General features: G+C 47.2%; 1 protein-coding gene across 1 annotated transcript in view; it reads left to right on the forward strand.

Annotated features, from left to right (window-relative positions):
• The window catches only part of LOC147891533 (protein ZINC INDUCED FACILITATOR-LIKE 1-like), a 227,507-nt gene that overhangs the window by 93,592 nt on the left and 112,924 nt on the right, over positions 1-20,991 (forward strand). Inside the window, exons 6-7 of the mRNA XM_087387922.1 lie at positions 17,534-17,587; positions 17,707-17,769. Coding sequence (XP_087244048.1) covers positions 17,534-17,587; positions 17,707-17,769 — 117 coding nt within the window. The remainder of the gene's footprint in view (positions 1-17,533; positions 17,588-17,706; positions 17,770-20,991) is intronic.

The raw sequence follows: 20,991 nt of genomic DNA on the forward strand, positions 1-20,991 counted from the left end.
CATAGGAAAAGCTGTTGTCGTAGAGGGACTTTGTAATGCCAAAGGAGACGCAGCCTTTTTCTCCACCACTTCATTGGGTGATCTATATGCCAAACAGTATTTGCTTTGTGGGAAATCCAAGGCGGAGGTAATAACACTTTATACAGTGATGACACTGTGATATGTGAGAGCTTCAGAGGACGGGCATATAAGGAAGGAGAGCGTAAGATCCAATCCTCAAGCCGATTTTGAAGTTCCAAATGGGGTACCGGCAAGTACGGTTGGAGCATTGCTGATATTCGATGCCATAAAGGGCGATAATGAGCTCCCAAGCCATAGAAAAAGATAAGATTGTGCCATCATCCCGAAGTACATCCGCCACAGATGAAATGCCTTTGAAGGAGAGAAAATAAGAACGTCGGGGTTCTTGTATGGCCAAAGGGGGGTGGAAAACTTTAGACCAAAAAATATTCTCTACCCTCAAAGAGTTGCCCGAGAGAGTCCCTGCCATGCCATTCCAAATGGGATAGAATATGTTTCCAATCAAGAAGCAGACGAGAGACAAAAGGGCATCCTCTGATCTTGCCTTGGATAGAGCCAAATAAAAAATCCCACTGAGTAAGCTGCCAATGCCCAAAGGCAGGTGTATGAAGATGTAATAAGAGAGAGCGAATCATGTAAGCCCAAGGCTGATCTCCTTGCATAAACTGTATCATCATTTTCCCTCTGTGAGCAAGTAAATGCATTTGAATATCAAGAATGTTCAGACCTCCGTGCATCTTGGGAGAACAGAGACGATGCATAGAGAGTAATCTGAGACTTTTCTTGCCATGTTTTGAACACCAGAAAATTTCCATGATAGCTGACATAAATGAAACCAGATCTGCCTTAGTGAACATGGTGAGAGGCAGATAAAATTGTATGTATGCTATCAAAATGGGTTGTGTGATTCGCAGGCGAACATGTAATGGCCAAGTTGCAAGCTTCCAATATTCAAGTTTTGCCCTTAACTTTGCTAGCACCAATCAGTTTGTTGTGAGCGGGTGAGTCCCCAGCCTAGAGGATAACCAAGATGTCGAATAAAATGAGAAGTGGGGACAATTTCTCCAGGCCACAGAAGGTTGTGCCATTCCTGTCCATGTAATGGCAGCAATTTCGATTTCTGAAAATTGACCCGAAGGCCAGCAGCCAAACCATATGTAGTAAGAGCATGCATAATCATGGACAAATCAGCCCGAGTATTTTTTGGAGTAAAGAATGAATCATCAGCATATGCCTGAGCAATCATGCTGCGACTACCAAGAATCTCCAAACCGTGTAACTGATCAGTGTCCAAATGGTGATCCAAATATTGAAGCAGTGGATGGGTGGCTATAGCAAAAAGTAAAGCACTTAGGGGACATCCTTGCCTGACAGAGCAAGCAAGAGTCCAGGATGGGGAAATATCTCCTGAGAGTATACAGGCAGCTTCACTATCTTGATATAGCCAAGTGATGAGCTGCTGCATTTTTGTGCCAAAACCCAATGCTTGCATAGTCGATGAAATAAAATCCCACTGAACAGTATCAAAGGCTTTGGCAATATCAATTTGCAGTAACAAAACATCCTGCTGTGTATATTTAGCATATTCAATTCCAATGTAGGCATTAGCAATGTTATCGGTGATGTGCCTGCGCGGGACAAAGCCATATTGAGCAGGATGCAACCCATCATGTAAAATCCCCTTTAGCCGATCGACAACCATTTTGGTGGTGACTTTGTAAATTACGGGCATAAGAGTGATAGGTCTCCAATCTGCCAAAGACTCACAAATTTGTTTTTTGAGAAGGAGCTTAACAAGACCTCTCTTCCATGTGTCTGGCATTTTCTGATTTTGCCACGCAGCATTCACCATATATAGCAAAGAATGCTTCAAAATAGGCCAGTAGGCTAGAAAAAACTCTACTGTTAAACCATCCCATCCAGGGGATTTCCATCTGCCACATGATTTGATCGCATCTGACAGTTCCCTCTCAGTAAAAGGTTCCTCCAATTCCAAAGCTTTAGGAGGGGAAATGATAGGAGAAACATGTTGCAACAGTAAATTTCGTGCATGTAAAATTTGTTGCGAGAGAGGAGCTGCAGAGGCAAATTGCTGCGAGAAATGATGCACACAAAAGGAAGCAAGCTGTGACCGTGAGGTAGTCCATGATCCATCAGGCATAAGCACTCTGCAAATTTCTGTTTTGATTCTCTTCTGATGTAAACTTTTGAAAAATTCTTTGGAAGAGCAACCTTTATCTGTAAAGGCTCTTTGTCTTGCTCTAGTCTCCCATTTTGCCAATTTCCTTTGATCATTTAGTTTAAGACAATGTCTGGCCTGGCATAGTGTTGTTTGCTCATGCAAGGACAAAGAACGGTGATGACTGAGTTCAGTGAGGTCTTGACAAGTAGATTTGGCCTGAGCAATGGTTTCCCTCAGAGTCTTCATGTAAGACTTGCCATAAACTCTAATCACCACTTGCATTTTAGAAATAAAAGTATCCCAGGCATCATCAACATTTAGATGGCTGCTAGAGGAAAGACAATGAGCTGCTTCAGTAACCATTGCCTTGAAATCAGCATGTTGCAAATAACTATTGTTGATGATGAGATGTCTTCTGTGTGGCAATCTATCATCTGGCATGTTATGAAAAGATAACCGTAACCATAGTGGTGCATGGTCTGAATGCGCAAAGGCATAGTCAATCCACATTTTGCATGTGAACTCCCCATTTTGTTGGGGCGCAACACTATACCATCGATCGAGACGTGCTTGATAGGCTGAAAGAGCATTATGTTGAAAAGTGTAGCCCGGTGACAAAGGCTGCAATTCTTTCCAAAGGTCAACCAGATCCAGATGTAGAAGTAGTTGAGACCATGCATGCCTTTCAGGAGATAACATATGATCATGTCTGGAGGTGTTGTCTCCTTGTTGTGGAGCATTATTGAAATCACCACATATGTAGGCATGATATCTCCATGGATATTGTTGCATGGCATCCCAAATCGCAGTTCTTTCTCTAGAGGACTGAGGTGCATAAACTGAAGCAAATTCAAATTCCTCTCCTCTAATAAAGCATTGGAGAACAAGCCATCTGCCTTTGTTGTCATTTAATGCAATGACTGGTTGAAGCTCATGTTTGATCAGAAAGACAACCCCTGAGAAAGAGTGCTCCCCAGCATAAAAAATATCATATCCACAGTAGTGTCCTGTCTTGCCTGCATACATATGTTGGTTGTGTTCTTGTAAAGCCACTATGTCAGGCTGAAATCTGTTGATGTACAGCCACACAGATTTCCATTTCCTACTGTCACACATGCCCTGGACATTGAGTGTGAAACATTTGATGTGAGCAGTCATATATACAGGTATTAATAGTAATGTAACAACTATGTACAGCAGCAAAATTTATGAGGTCAGCCTTGCATTTCTATCTCAGGGTCGAGATCTCGCGCCTGAGAAGAAGTAGCCGCGTGAGAAGTAGACAGCAACGCAGCAACCCACACCACACACACACACACACACATCTTTTACCCCCCCCAACACACACACACACTTTTTTTTTTGTAAAACCGAGATACTTATATTATGAAACATTCATTTACATCCAGGCAGTGCTCAAAATAGAGCTACAGCCCTATCCATCAGAAACAGTAAAAGAAAAATTGAATACAAGAAACATCCAAATCTTCCTCATGTAAGGCATCATATAATGACTGCCTTAATGAGGCTCTGAAAAACTCATAAGGATGCTGAAGAGGAGAATTCAGAAATGCTTGATTGCGCTGCAGCCAGAGGGTCCATAAGGCCCAGTATCTGATCCAGTAGAAGAAGAGAGAATACTGTGACAAAGAAGCTGATAGTTTGCCATACATCCAGAAAAACCTGTAGAACCTGTGTGCTGGAAATCTGAAAGATAAAAAATAGGAGATTCTATCTAGAAGGTCTCTGGAATATGAACAAAACCACAGTAAATGCGGAATACTCTCCGATGCAAGGTGACATCTTGGACAGAGAGGTGAAGCTATCCGTCGTTTAGCCAATTTCACTCCCACTGGAAGAATACCAACAATACATCTCCATAGGAATAGTCGTCGTTTCAATGGCATTTTCAACTTCCATATCATTTGCAATCTTCCTTTCCACCAGGCTAATGATTTGTTCAGATGCCATAAAGAATTAGCATGATGGGCAATCCAAGGAGGAGGTAATATCAATCGATAAGCCTGTATAGAAGTCAATAACTGCAAAGGCTTAGAAGAAATGCTTGGACTTGAAGGCTGAAGGTGCCAATCTTGAAGCCTGTCACTGCCATTCAATGTCGGAATCGGAACCAGAGGAAGTAGGAGATCAGCAATAGCTTTCCAAATAGGTCTATGATGCATTGCCAGGTTGTATTGTCGACATGCTACTGGAAAAGGGAGAATATTTCCTTGCATATCTACAACGTCATCAATGAACTGGATACCCATTTTCATAAGATTGTAAGCTCTGATGGGTTGTTGAACAGCAAGGGGAGAGGAAAACACAGCACTCCAATGAATACTCTCCAATCTGAGTGAAGATGCTAGAGAAGCAGGATGAGGAGACCATTTGATGTGAGAGAGTACTTGCTTCCAATCCTGAATCAAGGAATTAGAAAATGGACAACCAGGGATTTTACCTTGAAATTTTCCAAGTACTACTTCCGATGGATCTACTAGCCAATGTCCATAAGCATGTGTGCGCATCTGACCACACACACACACACACACACACACGCACGCAACCGTGACATTAGCCAACAGTAATGGATGGGTGCTGAACCTTGGCAGTGTAAAGCCCAATCTATAAGGTGGTAGGTGAGATCTAGCTTTGGCACCGGTAAGCAACATTGAAGCATATGAGAAAGATAGTGCCAAAGAGGTTGATAATGCAGTCCCACTCCAAACCATACTGTCTGGTTGTTGAGGGAAAAGATAGTAAAGTGCCATCAATATGAACCACATCTCCCACAAACTCAATCCCTTTGGAGGAAATAAACTTAGAGCGTCTAGGCTCCTGCAAGGCTAGTGGATGATCAAACACCTTTGACCAATGCAAACTCTCAGCAGGCAACGAATTTCCATCAAGAAAATTGCGACCATGTCATTGAAGATGAAAGAGTCTTTCTTTCCAATCCAAAAACATTCTGGAGACAAAGGGGCATCCTTAGTCCACACACTTCTAGCTTGCCCAAGAGGGCTTTGCTCTACATCCTCGAATCAATGAGCCGTACTCCTCCCTCTGCCTGGGGTAGGAATACCGTCTGCCACCCTGGCTCTAGTGTTCCTCCTGCCATCCGATCCTACCCACGAGAAATGACATACTGAGCTGTCCCATGCATCCCCATTGAAAACAACAGCATGAGGCTATGTACCAGGCTGTGGCCAAAGAGGATTTGGTTGGCCACGAGCGCCTGCTCCGCTAAGGAGAGTGTGGTTGAGCTTCAATACAAGAGGGCCTGCTCCGCTAAGGAGAGTGTGGTTGCGCCACACACTCTCTAGCATAGCTATGCTGTAATATCAATGCCCACCTAGAAGCCTAAGTACATCACCGTCTGACCTCGCGAGTGGCTCCCTAGTCCACGCTCTCCTAGGCCTCCTTAGTTGCTATAAGGAAGCCAATTGATTTGGTCCGATTGATGCTAGCCCTAGATGTCTTGCAATATACCTCAAGGGCACCCCAAACTCCCTCAAGGCTCGCTATCATGTCCTCCATAGAAAGGGCCGTGTCATCTGCAAACTCCAAGCCTGGAAGCTTGTCCTCCTGGTAGATCGGTAAGCACATCCTAGTGAGATCACTGACAGTGCAAAATGCCTATGCCACAAATAGAAAAAAAAAAGAACTAGAGGACACCTCCATCATACTTAGTATGAATGGGAGAGGGATAAGGCCTCCCCTGTATGGCTCCAAATAAGCATTTGATTGGCACTCTCCATGTATAGGGACTCAACACGTTGAATCCAACTCTCCAACAAGCCCATCCTCCTCATGGTGCCCTCAAAAAAAGGCAGCTACACCTTGACACAAGCCTTCTCAAAATCCAAGAGAAGGATTCTGATAGGCCGAGACTCCTTCCGTGCCCTCCTTTGTGCATCGTCGAATCTCCAACTTAGAATCTGTCGAGATGCTCAAGCCAGCCATCATGCCATTTCTAGATAAATGAGTAGCTGAGGCTGCCGGGAAGTCTAGAGAACTCCGCCTCCCACCACAGATCCTTGTTGCTCACCACCAAAAGATGAACTACTCCAAGGTACTGCGCTTTAAAGGGAGCATCTTAGAAAAGGAGATCTCTCTCTGTTTGTCCTCCTCAAACTCTAGATTGTTGAAATCTCCTCCAACAATCCATGAGGCAATCTATGGGACATCTCGAAAAAGCTGGCCTCTACTGCTAGTGCGTAAAAATCAAGATCCTAATCTTAGACTCCCCCATCCTCATGACAATTGAAAATGCTTGTGCTTTGATCCTGGTCAGAAACATCTGTATCCAAGGACTAAGAAGCTGGATGCATACTTGCCACTTCTGCTTACTACTGATGGGGACCAAATCTACGGCCCACACCATCGAAGGAGGCGGCGCTGTTGTCTTATGTCTGAGGCTGAGAACATGTGCTCTTGAAAAATGAGAAAATCGGCTGCACAATCCACCAAAGCTCATTGCAGCACCTTGCAAAGAATAAAGCTATTGCAGCTATTGATGTGCCTGGCAATGAAGACCATGCACGTTCCAACTCACCATGGTCCAATTCATGGGGAGGAGGGGAGATTGGCAATAGGGCCGCCCTATGATTGGAAGCCTATGTGATGATTGTGGCCTTCTGTGACTTCATTGGGTTTTTTTTGGATGGGGCATGTTCCGTATCCGTGCAATGGCACAACAAAGGCATGACTGGCTCAATGCCTACCTTCAGAGCCGACGGCATCAAGGAGGAGGTCCCCACTCGTAGTCGGTATTGCTTTGGTTTAACAGTTAGTGTGTGACCTGCTTAAGTTAAGCTATGGCCCCAAGCAGATCACAGCTACTACAAGGCCTAGGCCACGTATCTCTTGTGAGAAGCCAGTTGGAAGGTGGCCGTGTGGCTGTGGGAGATCCGTAACTCTTTTCCTTGATGACCCAAGACTCATCAATCATACAGAACATGTGCTCCCACAACATAAGCTCAAAGCGAAGGGGGGTCCACTGCTACTCTCCAGTGGCTGCGAAGTTGAAACCCCAAAAAGGATGGGAGGGGTAACCAACCGCTCCAGTTGAGCCCCCGTTCTTGGGTTGGAGGATTATGACCGACGTTTCCATAGCAATGGTGTAATCATTTGAGATATCAAGGTAGTTTCAAGGCCCTAGCCTCTAGAGAGGTGCTGTCCCGGGTTGGGCTTCAGTCTTGGTGCTTGAGAGAAGGGGGAGCCTGCCTTTGTTAACTTCGTGGAAGCTGAGTCTTGAACCAGGGGCGAGGAGGGGCCGGGCTGAGAATGAGAGGAAGAAGCTGAAGTTGTGCCCAAGCCAGATGGGCTAGGCAAAGAGGGGCGCCAGGGCATTGGAGGGGTTGGGCAGGAGGAAGATGAGGAGAGTCTGTTGAGGCAGGGGGAGGTGGAGGAAGGGGGAGGAATATGGGTGGAGGGGGGGATGGAGATAAAGTGAGCGGGGGTGGGTGGTGAGGGTGATCATGGGCTTCCTTGTGATGGTAGTAGGGGGGCAGGTGCAGGGAAGGGGAGGGCAGAGGGCGATGGGAAAGGAGTAGGAGGGGGAAGGGGGGGAGGGTCTAGATGCGGCTGAGGCAAGAAGGGGTGGATGGGAGCAGCTGGGGGGGTAGGGAGGTGTAGATCTCTTGTGACCAGCCTTTGGAAGCCCCGTGTGAACTTAGGGGGCACTATCTCGAGCGGTGTGCCAGAAGTTCAAAGAAGATCTCTTTCTCAAGTTTCTGGAGACGCCTGAGGGGCTCTCACTGCCTGATTCCCTTAAGAAGGGGGAACTAGTGGATGGCTTGTATGTTGCCGCGACGGGCACGACGTGTATGGTTCTTTGCGGCCGCCTTGCTGGTCCACCTTGGTCCAGGCCCCCTCAAAAGACTCAACCCAAGGGGTCCAGTACTCCTACTGTTTCCTAGCCGTTGGATTGTGTCCTCGATTCTCCCACTACTATCCCTAGCCCTGGGGCTGCATGTGGGTGGGGGCCTGACTTCCACCCTGAGGACTGGCCCCCATTAGGCGACATTTGCGAAGGCATTGACCGACTCAAGGTGGCCAGAAACCTCAACCCTCTGTCGGACCTCTCCCCCGCCCAATGTCTCGAGGAAGAGCTCCTATAGGTTCTCATGGCACTCAATGATCACCTTGAGTACGGGGACCCTGTCATTTGTCAAATCCAAGGCTCTGCTATGGTAGGAAGGGGCTCTAGCGCTGTACCAAAACAACCTCCGATTGAGGACAAAGTGGACCGATACTCCTTCGGAAGCCTTGGGAAGTAGAGCGTCACTAGGAATTGTGGCATGTGATGTGTTGTGTCCATGTCGTCGATTGTGAACCAATGGTATCATGGGATGCAGAACACTTGGTGAGGGCTGAGGAAAATGGGACTTTGCTCCACCATGGCCTAAGTGACAATGGGGCAGCTCAGCTGGAAAAGAAAAACTTCTCTCATTGGATGGCATTCTTCACCTGTTGCTTGTCTTCCGAGGAAAGTGCAATTCAAACGGTTGCGGAATTAAAAAATGAGCGCTGCTTCTCCCCACCTCCTCCCTTGCTGCCCCCTCTCAGCCTCTCCCCTCCCTTGATGCAGACCTTCCCTTTTGGAAACAGCACTTCTCCATTTCCTTATAGCCCCTAACTTTAACGTTAATCTTCCTATGAGCTGCTCCGCCACCCTTCCCTGCTGCTCTGCCTCTCCTCCTGCCACCTGCCACCCGTCCCTGCTGCTCCTCCTCTCCTCCCATCCTCCTACTGTGTCTCCCCTCCTGCTCACCTGGCACTCCTTTGTGCTCTCCAACCACCCCTCCCTGCCTGCCCATGCATCTCCTCCACCCGCGCAGCTCCTCCCCCCTCTACCCGCGCATCTCCTCCCTCTACCCGCTCAGCTCCTCCATCCACACAGCTCCATCTTCTGCCTCTCTATCCGCACTGCAGCTCCCCCCCGCCTGCTGCAGCTCTTCCCCCCCCCCCCCCCCCCCCCCCCCCCCCCGGCCTGTCTACTCTCCTCCTGCAGCTCCCATTCACCTTGCAGCTCCTCTCCGTCAGGCCTACAGCTCCGGCCATTTGCCCTTCTCCTACCCCGCTTGGCTCCTGCCCCAGCCATTCGCAGCCCACCCCTCCATCCACAAGTCTCCCCCCCCCCCCCCCCCCCCAAGACCACAATGGGGGGGCTCTGCTATATGGTATGGCCCAGCTAAGGAGCCCATTGCACCTGTGAAAACAAAAATAACAGAGATTTATTAGCTGCAATGGGGGAAGCGGAAAGAGAGAAGGACACTGACAAAGACAAGGACAAGCTCAAAAAAGAAGACAAACCTTAACATGTACAAGATGTTAATAAGCGCTTCAATCGGAGCGGACTTGGAGTGGATAGCAGGGCGATCCATAAGACCTCCACCTCAGTTACAGCTGCAGCCACATCTATATCTACATTGACAGGATCGACTTTAGTCCCAGCTACAACTACATCGACGGGTCTGCTTCAGTCACTCCTACTTCTACAATGACACCTACACTTATCGTTACATTCCCACTCATGACAGGTGGTCTGTCATTGACCTCGTGTTACAACTCCCTTATCCGACTCATCACTTGGGTCACCCTCACCATAGGCGATACACACAGGTCCACGTTACTCGACTTTCCTTTCACCTCTCACTCTCAGTCAGCCTTCTCTCCCACATCCTATGGGGATGATCGCACCCGTGCCCCAGTCATCCCTCTCGTACCCCACTGGGCTCCTCTCATCTATTTTTCAGCCATCTGCTTTTCTTACCCAGCTCGCTCGGTCTTCGCCAACGATCCTACCCCACCCTCTTACTTTTGTATCTCAGCCTTTTCAGTTTCAGCTAGGGCAGGGACGAGTTGATCCACCAGACACATGGAAGACCTTACGCGTAGAGTTGACTCGCTTTGCACAAGAGTAGGCTCGATACACTCAGGATCTAGCTCGTGTCGTACATGAGCAGGCCCGCTTTATTCAGGAGTAGGCTGGTCTTATCCAAGGGCTCAGACGAGACATTTTGCAGCTCAGGGAGGAGTTCACTTCTATCTGTACAGTCCTAGGAAGCACGCCAATTGTGGAGGCATAGATTGCGAGTATGCAATCGGTCATTGAGGAAACAACGAGATGGGTGGACGTGGCCAAGCAGGAACTTGCGAAGGCAACTGTCTCGGCCACTCTCTTGGAGCAGCAGCAGAGAGCCAGTAAGGCTCCTAGGGAGCACGCTTGTTGTGGAGGCACAGATTGCGAGTATGCAATCGGTCATTGAGGAAACAATGAGATGAGTGGATGTGGCCAAGCGAAAACCAGTGAAGGCAACTGTCTCGGCCACTCTCTTGGAACAGCAGCAGAGAGCCAATAAGGCTCTCAACATCAAGGTTCGTGGCATTCCGCGCACCAAGAGTACACCAATGAGTGACGCGGCTAGATTTGTGGGCACCACTCTAGGGGTAGCAGAGCATGGCATTGAGACGGCTTGGCAAGTAGGGAGAGACCCAAATGGAGAGTAGCCCCTCATTATACGCTGTCATGATGCACAGGCACGACTCCTATTATAGCAGCGAGATCAGGCCCAAAAGGATGGGAAGTGGGTCGTAGTACGACATGGGCGGCTGATTACCGGCCCCCGTCGGGCACAAGGTCCCTCTCCCACATAGGGGAGCGGGGTCTATGGGACTCAGACATCCGAGGCCCTATCTTGCACCATTTGGAAATGTAATGGTACCTTATGGTCGGAACCAGAGAATTTCTCGGAATCCTATATGGGTTGTGACATAGCCTTCTACATAGAGACACATCAGAGTCTAGAGCGTCCTCTACTAGTGGTCAGTGGCTATACTTGGGAGGCAGCATACAAAGATGAGAGGAGGGACACTGGAGGAGTACAAGGGTCTAGTGGAGTAGCAGTTCTCTATAGGTCTTCTCTTTTGGGGGCCATCTCAGTAGAGAAGAGAGACCCACACTCTAGGTTTCTCTGGATCCGGATTTGACACACTGATACTCAGGATCTGTTCATAGCAGTATGCTACTTCCCCCACGAGACCTCACACTTTGACCGAGATATCCGAGAGGAGACTGAGACATCACCATATGCAGCTCTCTACCAGGATGTTGATTTCATGAGTTGCAGGGAAGTCTTGACTTCAACGCAAGGACAGGGGCACGTTAGGTATCACTCTATTATGCTACTAGACATTGACCTAGAGGATGCAGGTTTGCTGCGAGTCTCAGCGGACAAGCGAGCCCCTATCACATCATATGGGCAGGCATTGCTAGATCTCGGTAGGATGCATGATCTCATTATTTATAATGGTCTTGACAGATGGCCATCCTCGGGTGGTTTTACTTGCTTCCCTGATGGAGGGGCTCCAGCGTTGCTGACTACTACATCATGGGATCCCTTGCCTTTGCCTCACGCATCACTGACTTTTTTGTCGCACCACTACCTCTGGGGCTGACCACAATTGTCTCTTCTTTCGTATCTCCCTACCCTGCCTCAGAGTACCCTTCACCCCTCCCATCACTCAAATCACTTATTAGGACATTCAGTTCGACCGTAGTTTTTAACCTAGGTACTTAGCATGCCTTTATACGCTCCTCACATATATTAACCTGATACCCCTACTAGAATATCGTGCTGCCCTAATCACCCGCTCACTTCAGGAGGCTGCACTTCACGCCTTCCCTCACACTACTCGCTCTACTTGACCACCACCACTGGGGACTGTCCCTTGCAATAGTTGGTACGATGATGATTGTAAGGCTTTCTACCACCAACTTAGATTCGAAACCAAACATAATCTTCCGATTGAACTTGACATGATACGCGAGTACCATCGACTGGTTCGTAGGAAGAAACAGAAGTTTATCTGCCAAAACGAGGAGGAATTAATTAATTGTTTAGTAACAACTCCAAAGACTTTTGGTGGAGATTTCTAGAGAGACGGTCCCCTTCACCTATCACTGATACTAAAGTTTAATATGACTATGCACGCATGTCATTGGACATCTCGGATCTCCTGACCTTTCACACATACCTCGTCCTACTTCCTGTACACTCTTCACTAAGGGGGGTGTTAAGGATGCTGTGATGAAGCTTCATAACGGCCAAGCGAAACATTATGAGGGTCTATGCACTGAGTTCATTGCACATTAGAGTTCGGACAAGAGCTGGTTGGACAGTTGAGATTCCGAGTACAATTGGAGTCAAACAAGATGTCCTTTATCACCCACCTTGTTTGGCCTCTATATCGACGAGCTTGAGGTAGTCATGCAGACAGTAGGGGGGCTAGATTACTCTTTCGCTGGCACTCTTATTCAGTTATTGCTGTACACAGATGATGTGGTAGTCCTATCATGCTTAGCAGAGGGGCTCCAGAGACACTTAGCTGCACTACTTTCTGTGAGCTGCATGATCTGAAGGTCTACCTTGGTAAAAGCAAGGTCATGATCTTCAATACATCTCGGGTCACGATGCATCAAGAGCGGTTTACGTTTGACGGGTAACTAGTCGAGATTGTTTCATCATATACTTACTTGGGGGTTATCTTTTTTGGACCTATTTTCACCATGAGACTGGTGAGCAGAGGATATGGCTCACTAGCCAGATTGGAGTAGTGCTTCCGTTCACACTTTCCAGACCCTCGGACCAAGTGTCTACTCTTCGACTCTTATGGTTTGACTAGCAGGGATGGATGGCAGCCCTTGTTGGGGGTTGGACTTGTCTGATATTGAGCGGGCTCGTGTAGAGCGACTATAGGTTCTTATGCTATCACAGATGATTCGTTGTAAGCCATCTGTTCCTCACCAAATCATCCAGACTGAGTTTGGATCCTCACCACTGCAGCTCGATGCAGCGTTTCAGGTCATTATCTACTTATATAGTCAAAGCATATGGAGATCACACCTGTGGGCCGAGTAGATTACCGTGGTTAGCACTGTCCTCCTCCATGGTGTTATCATAGGCAGGGGACTAGAGATGCTGGTTTGCACCACTCCAGTATCAAGAGGTCAACCAGGTCATATGGGAGGATCTTCTATAGCTACACATATTCTGGACATGGTTGGAACCGATCGAGCTCTCAGTGAAGCTCAGCTTCTACAGAGGGGTTTATTGACCCACTAGGGTATACACGAATTCATTTGCCCCATTCATGGGATCTCCATTGGGCAGTTTCGGGTCTCTTCACGACGACTCTGCATTGAGAGTGGTCGGGTAGAGAGGGTATACCGAGGGAGATGCGTATATGCACGTTGTGCAACCTACAAGAGGTTGAGTTAGAGGAACATTTCATCTTCAGATGCCGTGTTTACTATGAGATCAGAGGACGGTTTTATTTCCTATTCAGAGATAGCTCTGGGCTGTTATCTCGATTTCTCTCTTTTTCAGATTAGAGGTGCTTGGCCGCGTTCATTCATGAGGCCGTTAGGCATCGTGAGCGCTTACTTCGACCTCAGAGACATGAGGAGCATACCTTGGTGGACTCTTCTCAGAGCATGATCATGGATTTCTTCGAGCCAGCGGACCATATAGACCCCCCTCTACAGGTCATAGGCTTGGTCGAGACCCAGAGTCAGTGACACGGCAGCTCAAACAAAGGGTTGATGCATAGATTACACTTGAGGACATTCCCTCCATCTTCAGAGTGGGGGTGAGATTGGCAAGGGTGAGTGCCACCCTTGTTAGGCGTAGAGCTGTGACTAGGAGACAACAGAGGATTGCATCGGATTCAACAGTATTCTATATCTGATTTCATGCTACCACTCCTTCGATCCTGATGAGGGAAAGACCATGCTGACCTTGGAGCACATTTCACTTTGTATTATGTAGTATGATGACAACTACTTTGCTATTGCTGATGATGAAGGTGATGCTGTAGATGACTACTTTCCTTGGATATGACTAGGTAGGATACAGTTTTTTTGGCTTTTGTATGGGTGTGGATGCTCGCATAGTAGCTCTATCCCCCCAGCTAGTTTGTATTAGGTTTCTTACAGTCTCATATACCCATCGGTCTTCCGAACACTTTAAAAAACTTTGTTTTTTCTCTTTCTTTCTTTCTCCGCTTCCCCCCCTCCCTCCCTCATCATGCTCACTGTCCCGCCCCCTCTCCCTTCTCTCGCCCTACATGACCTGCTCCCTCGTCCTTTCCTTTCACCTCTCCCTAACCCACCCTGCTACCTCGCCCCTCCCTAGCCTCTCGCCCTCCCCCCACCTTGATGCCTCGCCTCTTCCTACCTCCACACTGCTCCCCCGCCCCCTCCCAGCCCCCCCTCCCGGGCTGCAGGCTGCCCCCTTGCTGCCCCCCCCCCCTTGCTGCCTTGCCCCCCCCTCTGCCTCTCCTTCAGCTTCCTCGCCCCCCCTCCTCACCCTATCTGCTCCTTCCTTTCCCCTCCTTTTTAATTTGGGGAGGGGCTGAGGGGGAGTAAGGGCTGAAAAGAGGGAAAGGAGGGCTGAAGGCTAGGGTGAATTAATTAAAAAATAAAAAAATAAAAAATCCTCAAGCCCTCCCCTGCAGCCCTCTTTTTTCTTATGGTGAGAAGAGGTTCTCCTTCTCTCTATAGCAAGATTTGACGCACGAAGCTTCACCATGTTTGAGTTGGCCTCCTCACCTCGATTGACGAATGGATTCTCATTTAGTCAATCCTCGTCAGCTTCCACCGGCCGTGAAGACAATTATTTTTGCAAAAGACGAGTTGCATCATTTCAGGGAAGGATGTAGAGCTTGAAAGTTCTACTTCACTTTTGGCTCGTATCCATGGGTCCCACCCTTTCAGATTGCAAGTTAGGGATTGGATGCTTGCTGCCTTACTAGAAGACCTCGCTCCTCACCTTTCAAATGTATGCTTATTGGGACGCGGCTTCTTTTAGGTGGTTTTTGATTCTCCTGAGGCCACTGCTTCGATGCTCTAGGCTAACCCTTTGGTGCTAATTTTCAAGAGGAATCACCCTACACTTTCGGTTTTGATCCTTTTGAGAAGGATAGTGGGGTTGCCTCTCTCTTTATCCGATTTCCCGGCCTCCCTCAAGTGTACCATCAATACCTTGCTACTATTGGAGCATTCTTTGGTGTGGTCACAGAGGTCCCCCCTTCTCTTGCATGGTTTCATCCTCAACGGAGGTAGTGGGGTGCCTAGAGTTAGGGTCATTGTCACTGACCCTAACATTACGGATAACGACGTTATGCTTCAGCGTCTTGATGGTTCCTTCTTTGACCAAAGGATTGAGATTGCTAGCAGATAGGATTAGTGCGGAATTTGTAGGACCCTTGGTCAATTCGCTAGAGATTGCCCAAGGAAGAAGAACAAACCCAGGAAGTCTTCTGGTGCGGCTCCTTTTCGTGTCGCTCCTTTGGCTCCCACTTCTCGTCTGCTCCTTTGGCACGTCCTACTAGACCTTCTTCGCAGCACAGTCAACTCTCGTAGTGCGCCCAGGACCCTCTTCACGCTCTGCACCAGTTGCCCTCTGTTGGGTTGTAGCCAAAGTTGTTGCTTCTTCACCTATAGTTTAGGAGGACACCCCTTGTGTCCTAGGCTCCACTTCAATTTTGGCAGTGCACATTCTAGTCTTGGTTGCGACTGAGGCGGCCGTTCTTCTAGGTATAGATCACGAGGCACCATTAGGTACCTCAAATCCCGCTAGAGTTACCTCTGTCCCAGCCGCACTGATAAGACCAGTGATGGTGCTCATGCAGATACTTTGACACCTGGGCCTCCACTTGAGCATCTCCCTTCCTCTTCTATTCTCTAGACTTCATCCTTCGATAGAGGAAAGGGAGCGTTGTCCCCTTCACCTTCTTGAGTGCAGGGATGCTACGCACTCCAGTGGTGCACAAGAATTCATTTTCAATTCTAGTAGATATGGCGGAGATTGTGGAGGAGTTTGTGCCCTCCACTTTTGGGGATGTTGTTATTGACCATCTCCTTTCGTAGGTGTTGGGTTCTCTCCCCCGTGGAATTTCCCTCCCCTTAGTAGTCTTGGCAGGAGGGTCTCTCCTCAGGATAGGTTTGTTTCTGCTGCCCAATCGGGTTAGGTGTTCCATCTGACTTCCTTCCACCGATGAGGATCGTCACATGGAGCATACATGGCCTTGGTGGTATGCCCCATCGTCGCTGTAGGAAGCTGATATGTAATCAGCTTCATCCAGGTGTTACAGGGGGTCCCATTGACATTCTTTTCATCTAGGAACACAAGTTGGATGCCATGGATTATGCCAAGTCAGATAAGATTCTTTTAGGTTATACTTTAGTCACGTGCAGTTGGCACCAGGCGAGGCACTGGCATTTCAGTTTCAGATTCTATCCTCTTCTTGGTTGTTGGACACAGAGTTATCATTCCCTCTAGAGCTCAGTGGATTCTTCTTTTGATTGGGGGAGGTAAGGTTGGCTTGCTCAACCTTTATGCACCTAGTAACAAAGGGGATCGTGTCCTTATGTGGAAAGAGCTGCTTTCGTGCCCCCCAGTGGTAGATTCATGGGTGATTGGAGGAGACTTCAATATGATGGAGTTGCCACATGAATGATTGTTTGTTATAATAGCGATAGTCTTTAATGCAAATTGGCACATTAAATGATTGAGAAATGATAACCTTGTTTTTCCAACCTAAGGAACATCTAGACGAGACTGTTAGTCCCCCCTCGCTTGAGAAAAATGCCCATTAGCTTGTTCACCCAAATATGCTCTTAAATTAATACATCTTGCTTTTCAAAATATTCCACATTTACATATTCGAAAGCTTGCTTGGAAGGGAACATGATTGTGCTGATTGGGGTCAAAAGCAAGACTGTGTCAAGCTTGCATCTCAACAAAGTTAGAATTAAACTGACATTAGCCAGACTCACTCTCTAGAACCTTGCAAGGTTCACAAATCAGAACACGTCTCCTTAACTTTGAGGAGAATGGAGAGTGTGAGGACTGATGTGGCTGAACAATTTGTTTGTCTTAAATGGTACCTTGGATTGTGTAGAGGGACCCAAGCCACAAACGGATTTATCTAGACGTGCCATGACCTACACTATAACTACAACTTATTTGCATTTGCCATTTAATATCAAGAATTGTTCTTATGGAATAGGCATGAACATTGCTTTGTGGCTGTGAAGACGTTTGAGGACTTCTGGTAAGCATGCTGGTAAGGGTCAATAGGCTTATGATGGCTAGGTTTTGAAATATATCTTGCACTATGTAAGGCTATACTTTTTTGTATGATGTAGAAACTAATACCAATTCACTTTTGATTAATTCACAACACAGTGGAGATATTGATTTTTATGTTAAAATATTCTCTTGCCAACTGTATAGTCATTAATCTGAGGGAATTTGGCAGGCATATGCGTCTGAGATTTGTAGCGAGGAACATCAAGCATTGGGGTTATCATTGGTAAGCATCAACGTTTTCCATGACCATTGTGTTGTTGATGCAGGATTTCAAAATATTTGCAAGATTGGTTTTTGTTTGTTTCTTTGTGGTTGTTACATTGAGATTATTTATCCTCACAGGTTGGCACGATGTGGGGCCTTGGTTTGATCATAGGTCCAGCAATTGGAGGATACTTGGCTCAGGTGTGTTTGTCCCTCCAAATGTGACTTATACTTCATTGCGTGCATTGGATTCATCTCTATTGCTTTTCTCAAAATTTTGGGCCATTGCATGTGCATTTGGCAATAGCACATGGATAGGGGAGTGTTAGAAACATGGTGTGTGAGAAAGAAAGAAAGTTTATTAAAGTCTTCGGAAGACCGCCGATGCGTCTATGAGACTGTGAAAAACCTGATACAATGAGCTGTGGTAGTGGGGCTACTAAACGAGCATCCACACCAATGGAGAATGCAAAAAATGAAAAATGGCAGTACTAAGTCCTAAGTACAACATAGTCATATCCCGACTATATATATATATATATATATATATCAATCTCAGCATCATCGTCGGCATCATCATAACCATCATCATCATCATCATCATCATCATCATCATCGTCAGCAACAGGACATCGGGATGGATGAGGCTATGGGAGTGGAGGCATGAGGTCAGCAATAGAACGTTGTCGCCCCCTCAAGGGTGTAGTCTTGGTATGTCTCCTGGTCATAGCTTTGCGTCTAACCAAATCCACTGTGACCCCCGTCGGTCGGGCTTCGACCCTAAACAAGGAGGGGATGTCCCCAAGTGTGATCTGTGAGTCAACCCTCTGTTTGAGCTGTCGGGTCACAGGCTTCGGGTCACAGTCATGTCGAGGTCTCGCCTCGAGGGGGTTTACTGCTGAGTTTTAAATGTGGAGGCAACGGGGTACTAATAGACTTCCCCCTCTCCATTTTAAACCGTTGCAGTACTTTGTCAATGTACTCCTTCTGTGACAGAAACAAAAGTCCCTTGGACCTGTCACGAGTAATCCGCATGCCAAGAATATGATTTGCATCACCCAAGTCTTTCATGTCAAAAGACTTATGCAGTTGTTTCTTCAAAGCACTAATCTCCTGCTGAGATTTGCTGGCAATCAGCATGTCATCCACATATAGAATGAGTAGCATCAAACTGCCATCCTTTGCCCGTTTGGTGTACAAGCAATGATCGGTCTCACACCTATGATACCCTTGGGACTGCATGAAGGCATCAAACTTCTTGTACCATTCTCTTGGCGCCTGCTTGAGTCCATACAAGCTCCTCTTGAGCTTACACACAAGCTGCTCTTTCCCTTTAACAACATATCCCTCTAGCTGACTCATATAGATCTCATCATGGAGATCTCCGTGAAGAAAAGCTGTCTTCACATCCATCTGACATAAATCCATGTCGTCATGAGCAACAAGAGCTAACACTGCTCTCAAAGTAGTCATCTTGACTATAGGGGAAAAGATCTCATCAAAGTCAATGCCCTTCTCCTGCTTAAATCCCTTGGCAACCAATCTGGCCTTAAACCTCGGTAAAGCATTTGAATCCACTTTGACTTTGTAAACCCACTTGCATGGCAAAACCTTTCTGCCTGCAGGTAGCTGCACCAAGTCCCATGTATCATTTTGAAGTAGGGAGTCCATTTCTGACTGCATGGCTTTCTCCCACTTCTTTTTCTCTGTTCTTCCCATAGCTTCCTTGAAGCTGGAAGGCTCACCACAATCTGTCAGCATGATAAAATCAGCCACATTATTGGCTCCTGGAACAAACCTGGCAGGAGGCCGTTGTACACGGGTGCTCTTGCTAACAAAAAGTTCCGGATTAGGCTGCTGTCCAGCCTGTTCGTCATGCATGACGGGTGGCTGTACCACCATATCTGGCTGTTCTACAGCCTCATCTGCTGGCATATCCAGTGGTGCATCATTGGCAAAATTATCTGGCTGATTTTCAGCCTGTATACCCTCTTGAACAGGGTTATCTGCAGCAGCCTGCTGCTGCATATAAATGGGCATTCTTTGCTGTCCAACATCATCATAAATAACCCTCCTGTATTCCACAGGTTGCACGGGTTCCTTGTGTACACTATCCTCTTTAAAGATGACATCATTGCTGCGTATAATCTTCCGTTTAACGGGATCCCATAACCTGTACCCCATTTCACCTTGGTCACCATAACCCATAAAGATGCATCTGATAGACTTTGGATCCAGTTTGGTGCGCAGTTCTTTGCGTACATGAGCAAAGCACTCGCAACCAAATACACGTAAGTGCTTATATGAAGGTGGCTTGCCAGACCACACCTCCTCTGGCACTTTCAACTCCAAAGCCTTGTTTGGCGACCTGTTAATAATGTGAACTGCTGTTTGCACGGCTTCTGCCCAAAAGCCATGGGGTAATGCAGCATAAGACAGCATACATCGAACCTTCTCCTGAATAGTTCGATTCATCCGCTCACTTGCACCATTTTGAGATGCATTATGAGGGGCTGTGAGTTTCTGTTTGATGCCCTTAGCTTGGCAAAACTGCACAAAAGCATGTGACACATACTCACCCCCATTATCGGATCTGAGGCATTTCAGCCTACGACCTGTCCGATTCTCAACCTGAGCGACAAACTTCTTGAAAGCATCTAAGGCATCGCCCTTATGCTTCAAGAAATAGACCCACACTTTGCGTGTGGCATCATCAATGAAAGTAATAAAATATTTTGCACCCCCTAGTGATAACTGTGGCATCTCACACAAATCAGTGTGCACTAGATCAAGCGGTGCTCTATTCTGGGGAGTTCTCCTCTTATGAGGAGTCACAGAATGCTTGCCAAATATGCAATGATCACAAGTAGGCAAATCTGAAAAAGAAAGAGACGGCAGATAACCCAAACGTGACAGTTCTTGCATTCCTTTAACAGACATGTGTCCCAACCGGCTATGCCACAATGAAACCTTTGGCAGCTCGGTTATGGCAACAACATGATTACCCACACTGGAAACATAAAGAGGGTACAAGGTATCACTCTTAAAACCCTCAGCCACTACAACCTGGTCATCAGTAATCACCCATTTGGAATCCCCAAATGTGGTGTGGTAACCACTGTCATCCAGCAAGCCAGTGCTAATCAGATTTTTCTTGATTTGCGGCACATGGCGGACACCATCAAGCATGAATATGCGTCCATCAGGAAATACTATCTGTATACTGCCAATCCCTGCAATCTGACATGCATAGTTGTTCCCAAGATGAACAACTCCATGAGTACCTGTGTAGGAAGTAAACCACTCCCTATGAGGAGTAACATGAAAAGAAGCACCTGAATCCAAGAGCCAGGTGTGCATGTCATGGCCATCAATAACCAAAGCATGTGCTATTACAGCAGAAGAGCATAAAACATCATGTAT

This window comes from Dipteris shenzhenensis, chromosome 17 (assembly GCF_047967505.1).
Source record: "Dipteris shenzhenensis isolate YYH24624 ecotype China chromosome 17, Dip_SZ_1.0, whole genome shotgun sequence".
Classification (NCBI taxonomy): Eukaryota; Viridiplantae; Streptophyta; class Polypodiopsida; order Gleicheniales; family Dipteridaceae; genus Dipteris; species Dipteris shenzhenensis.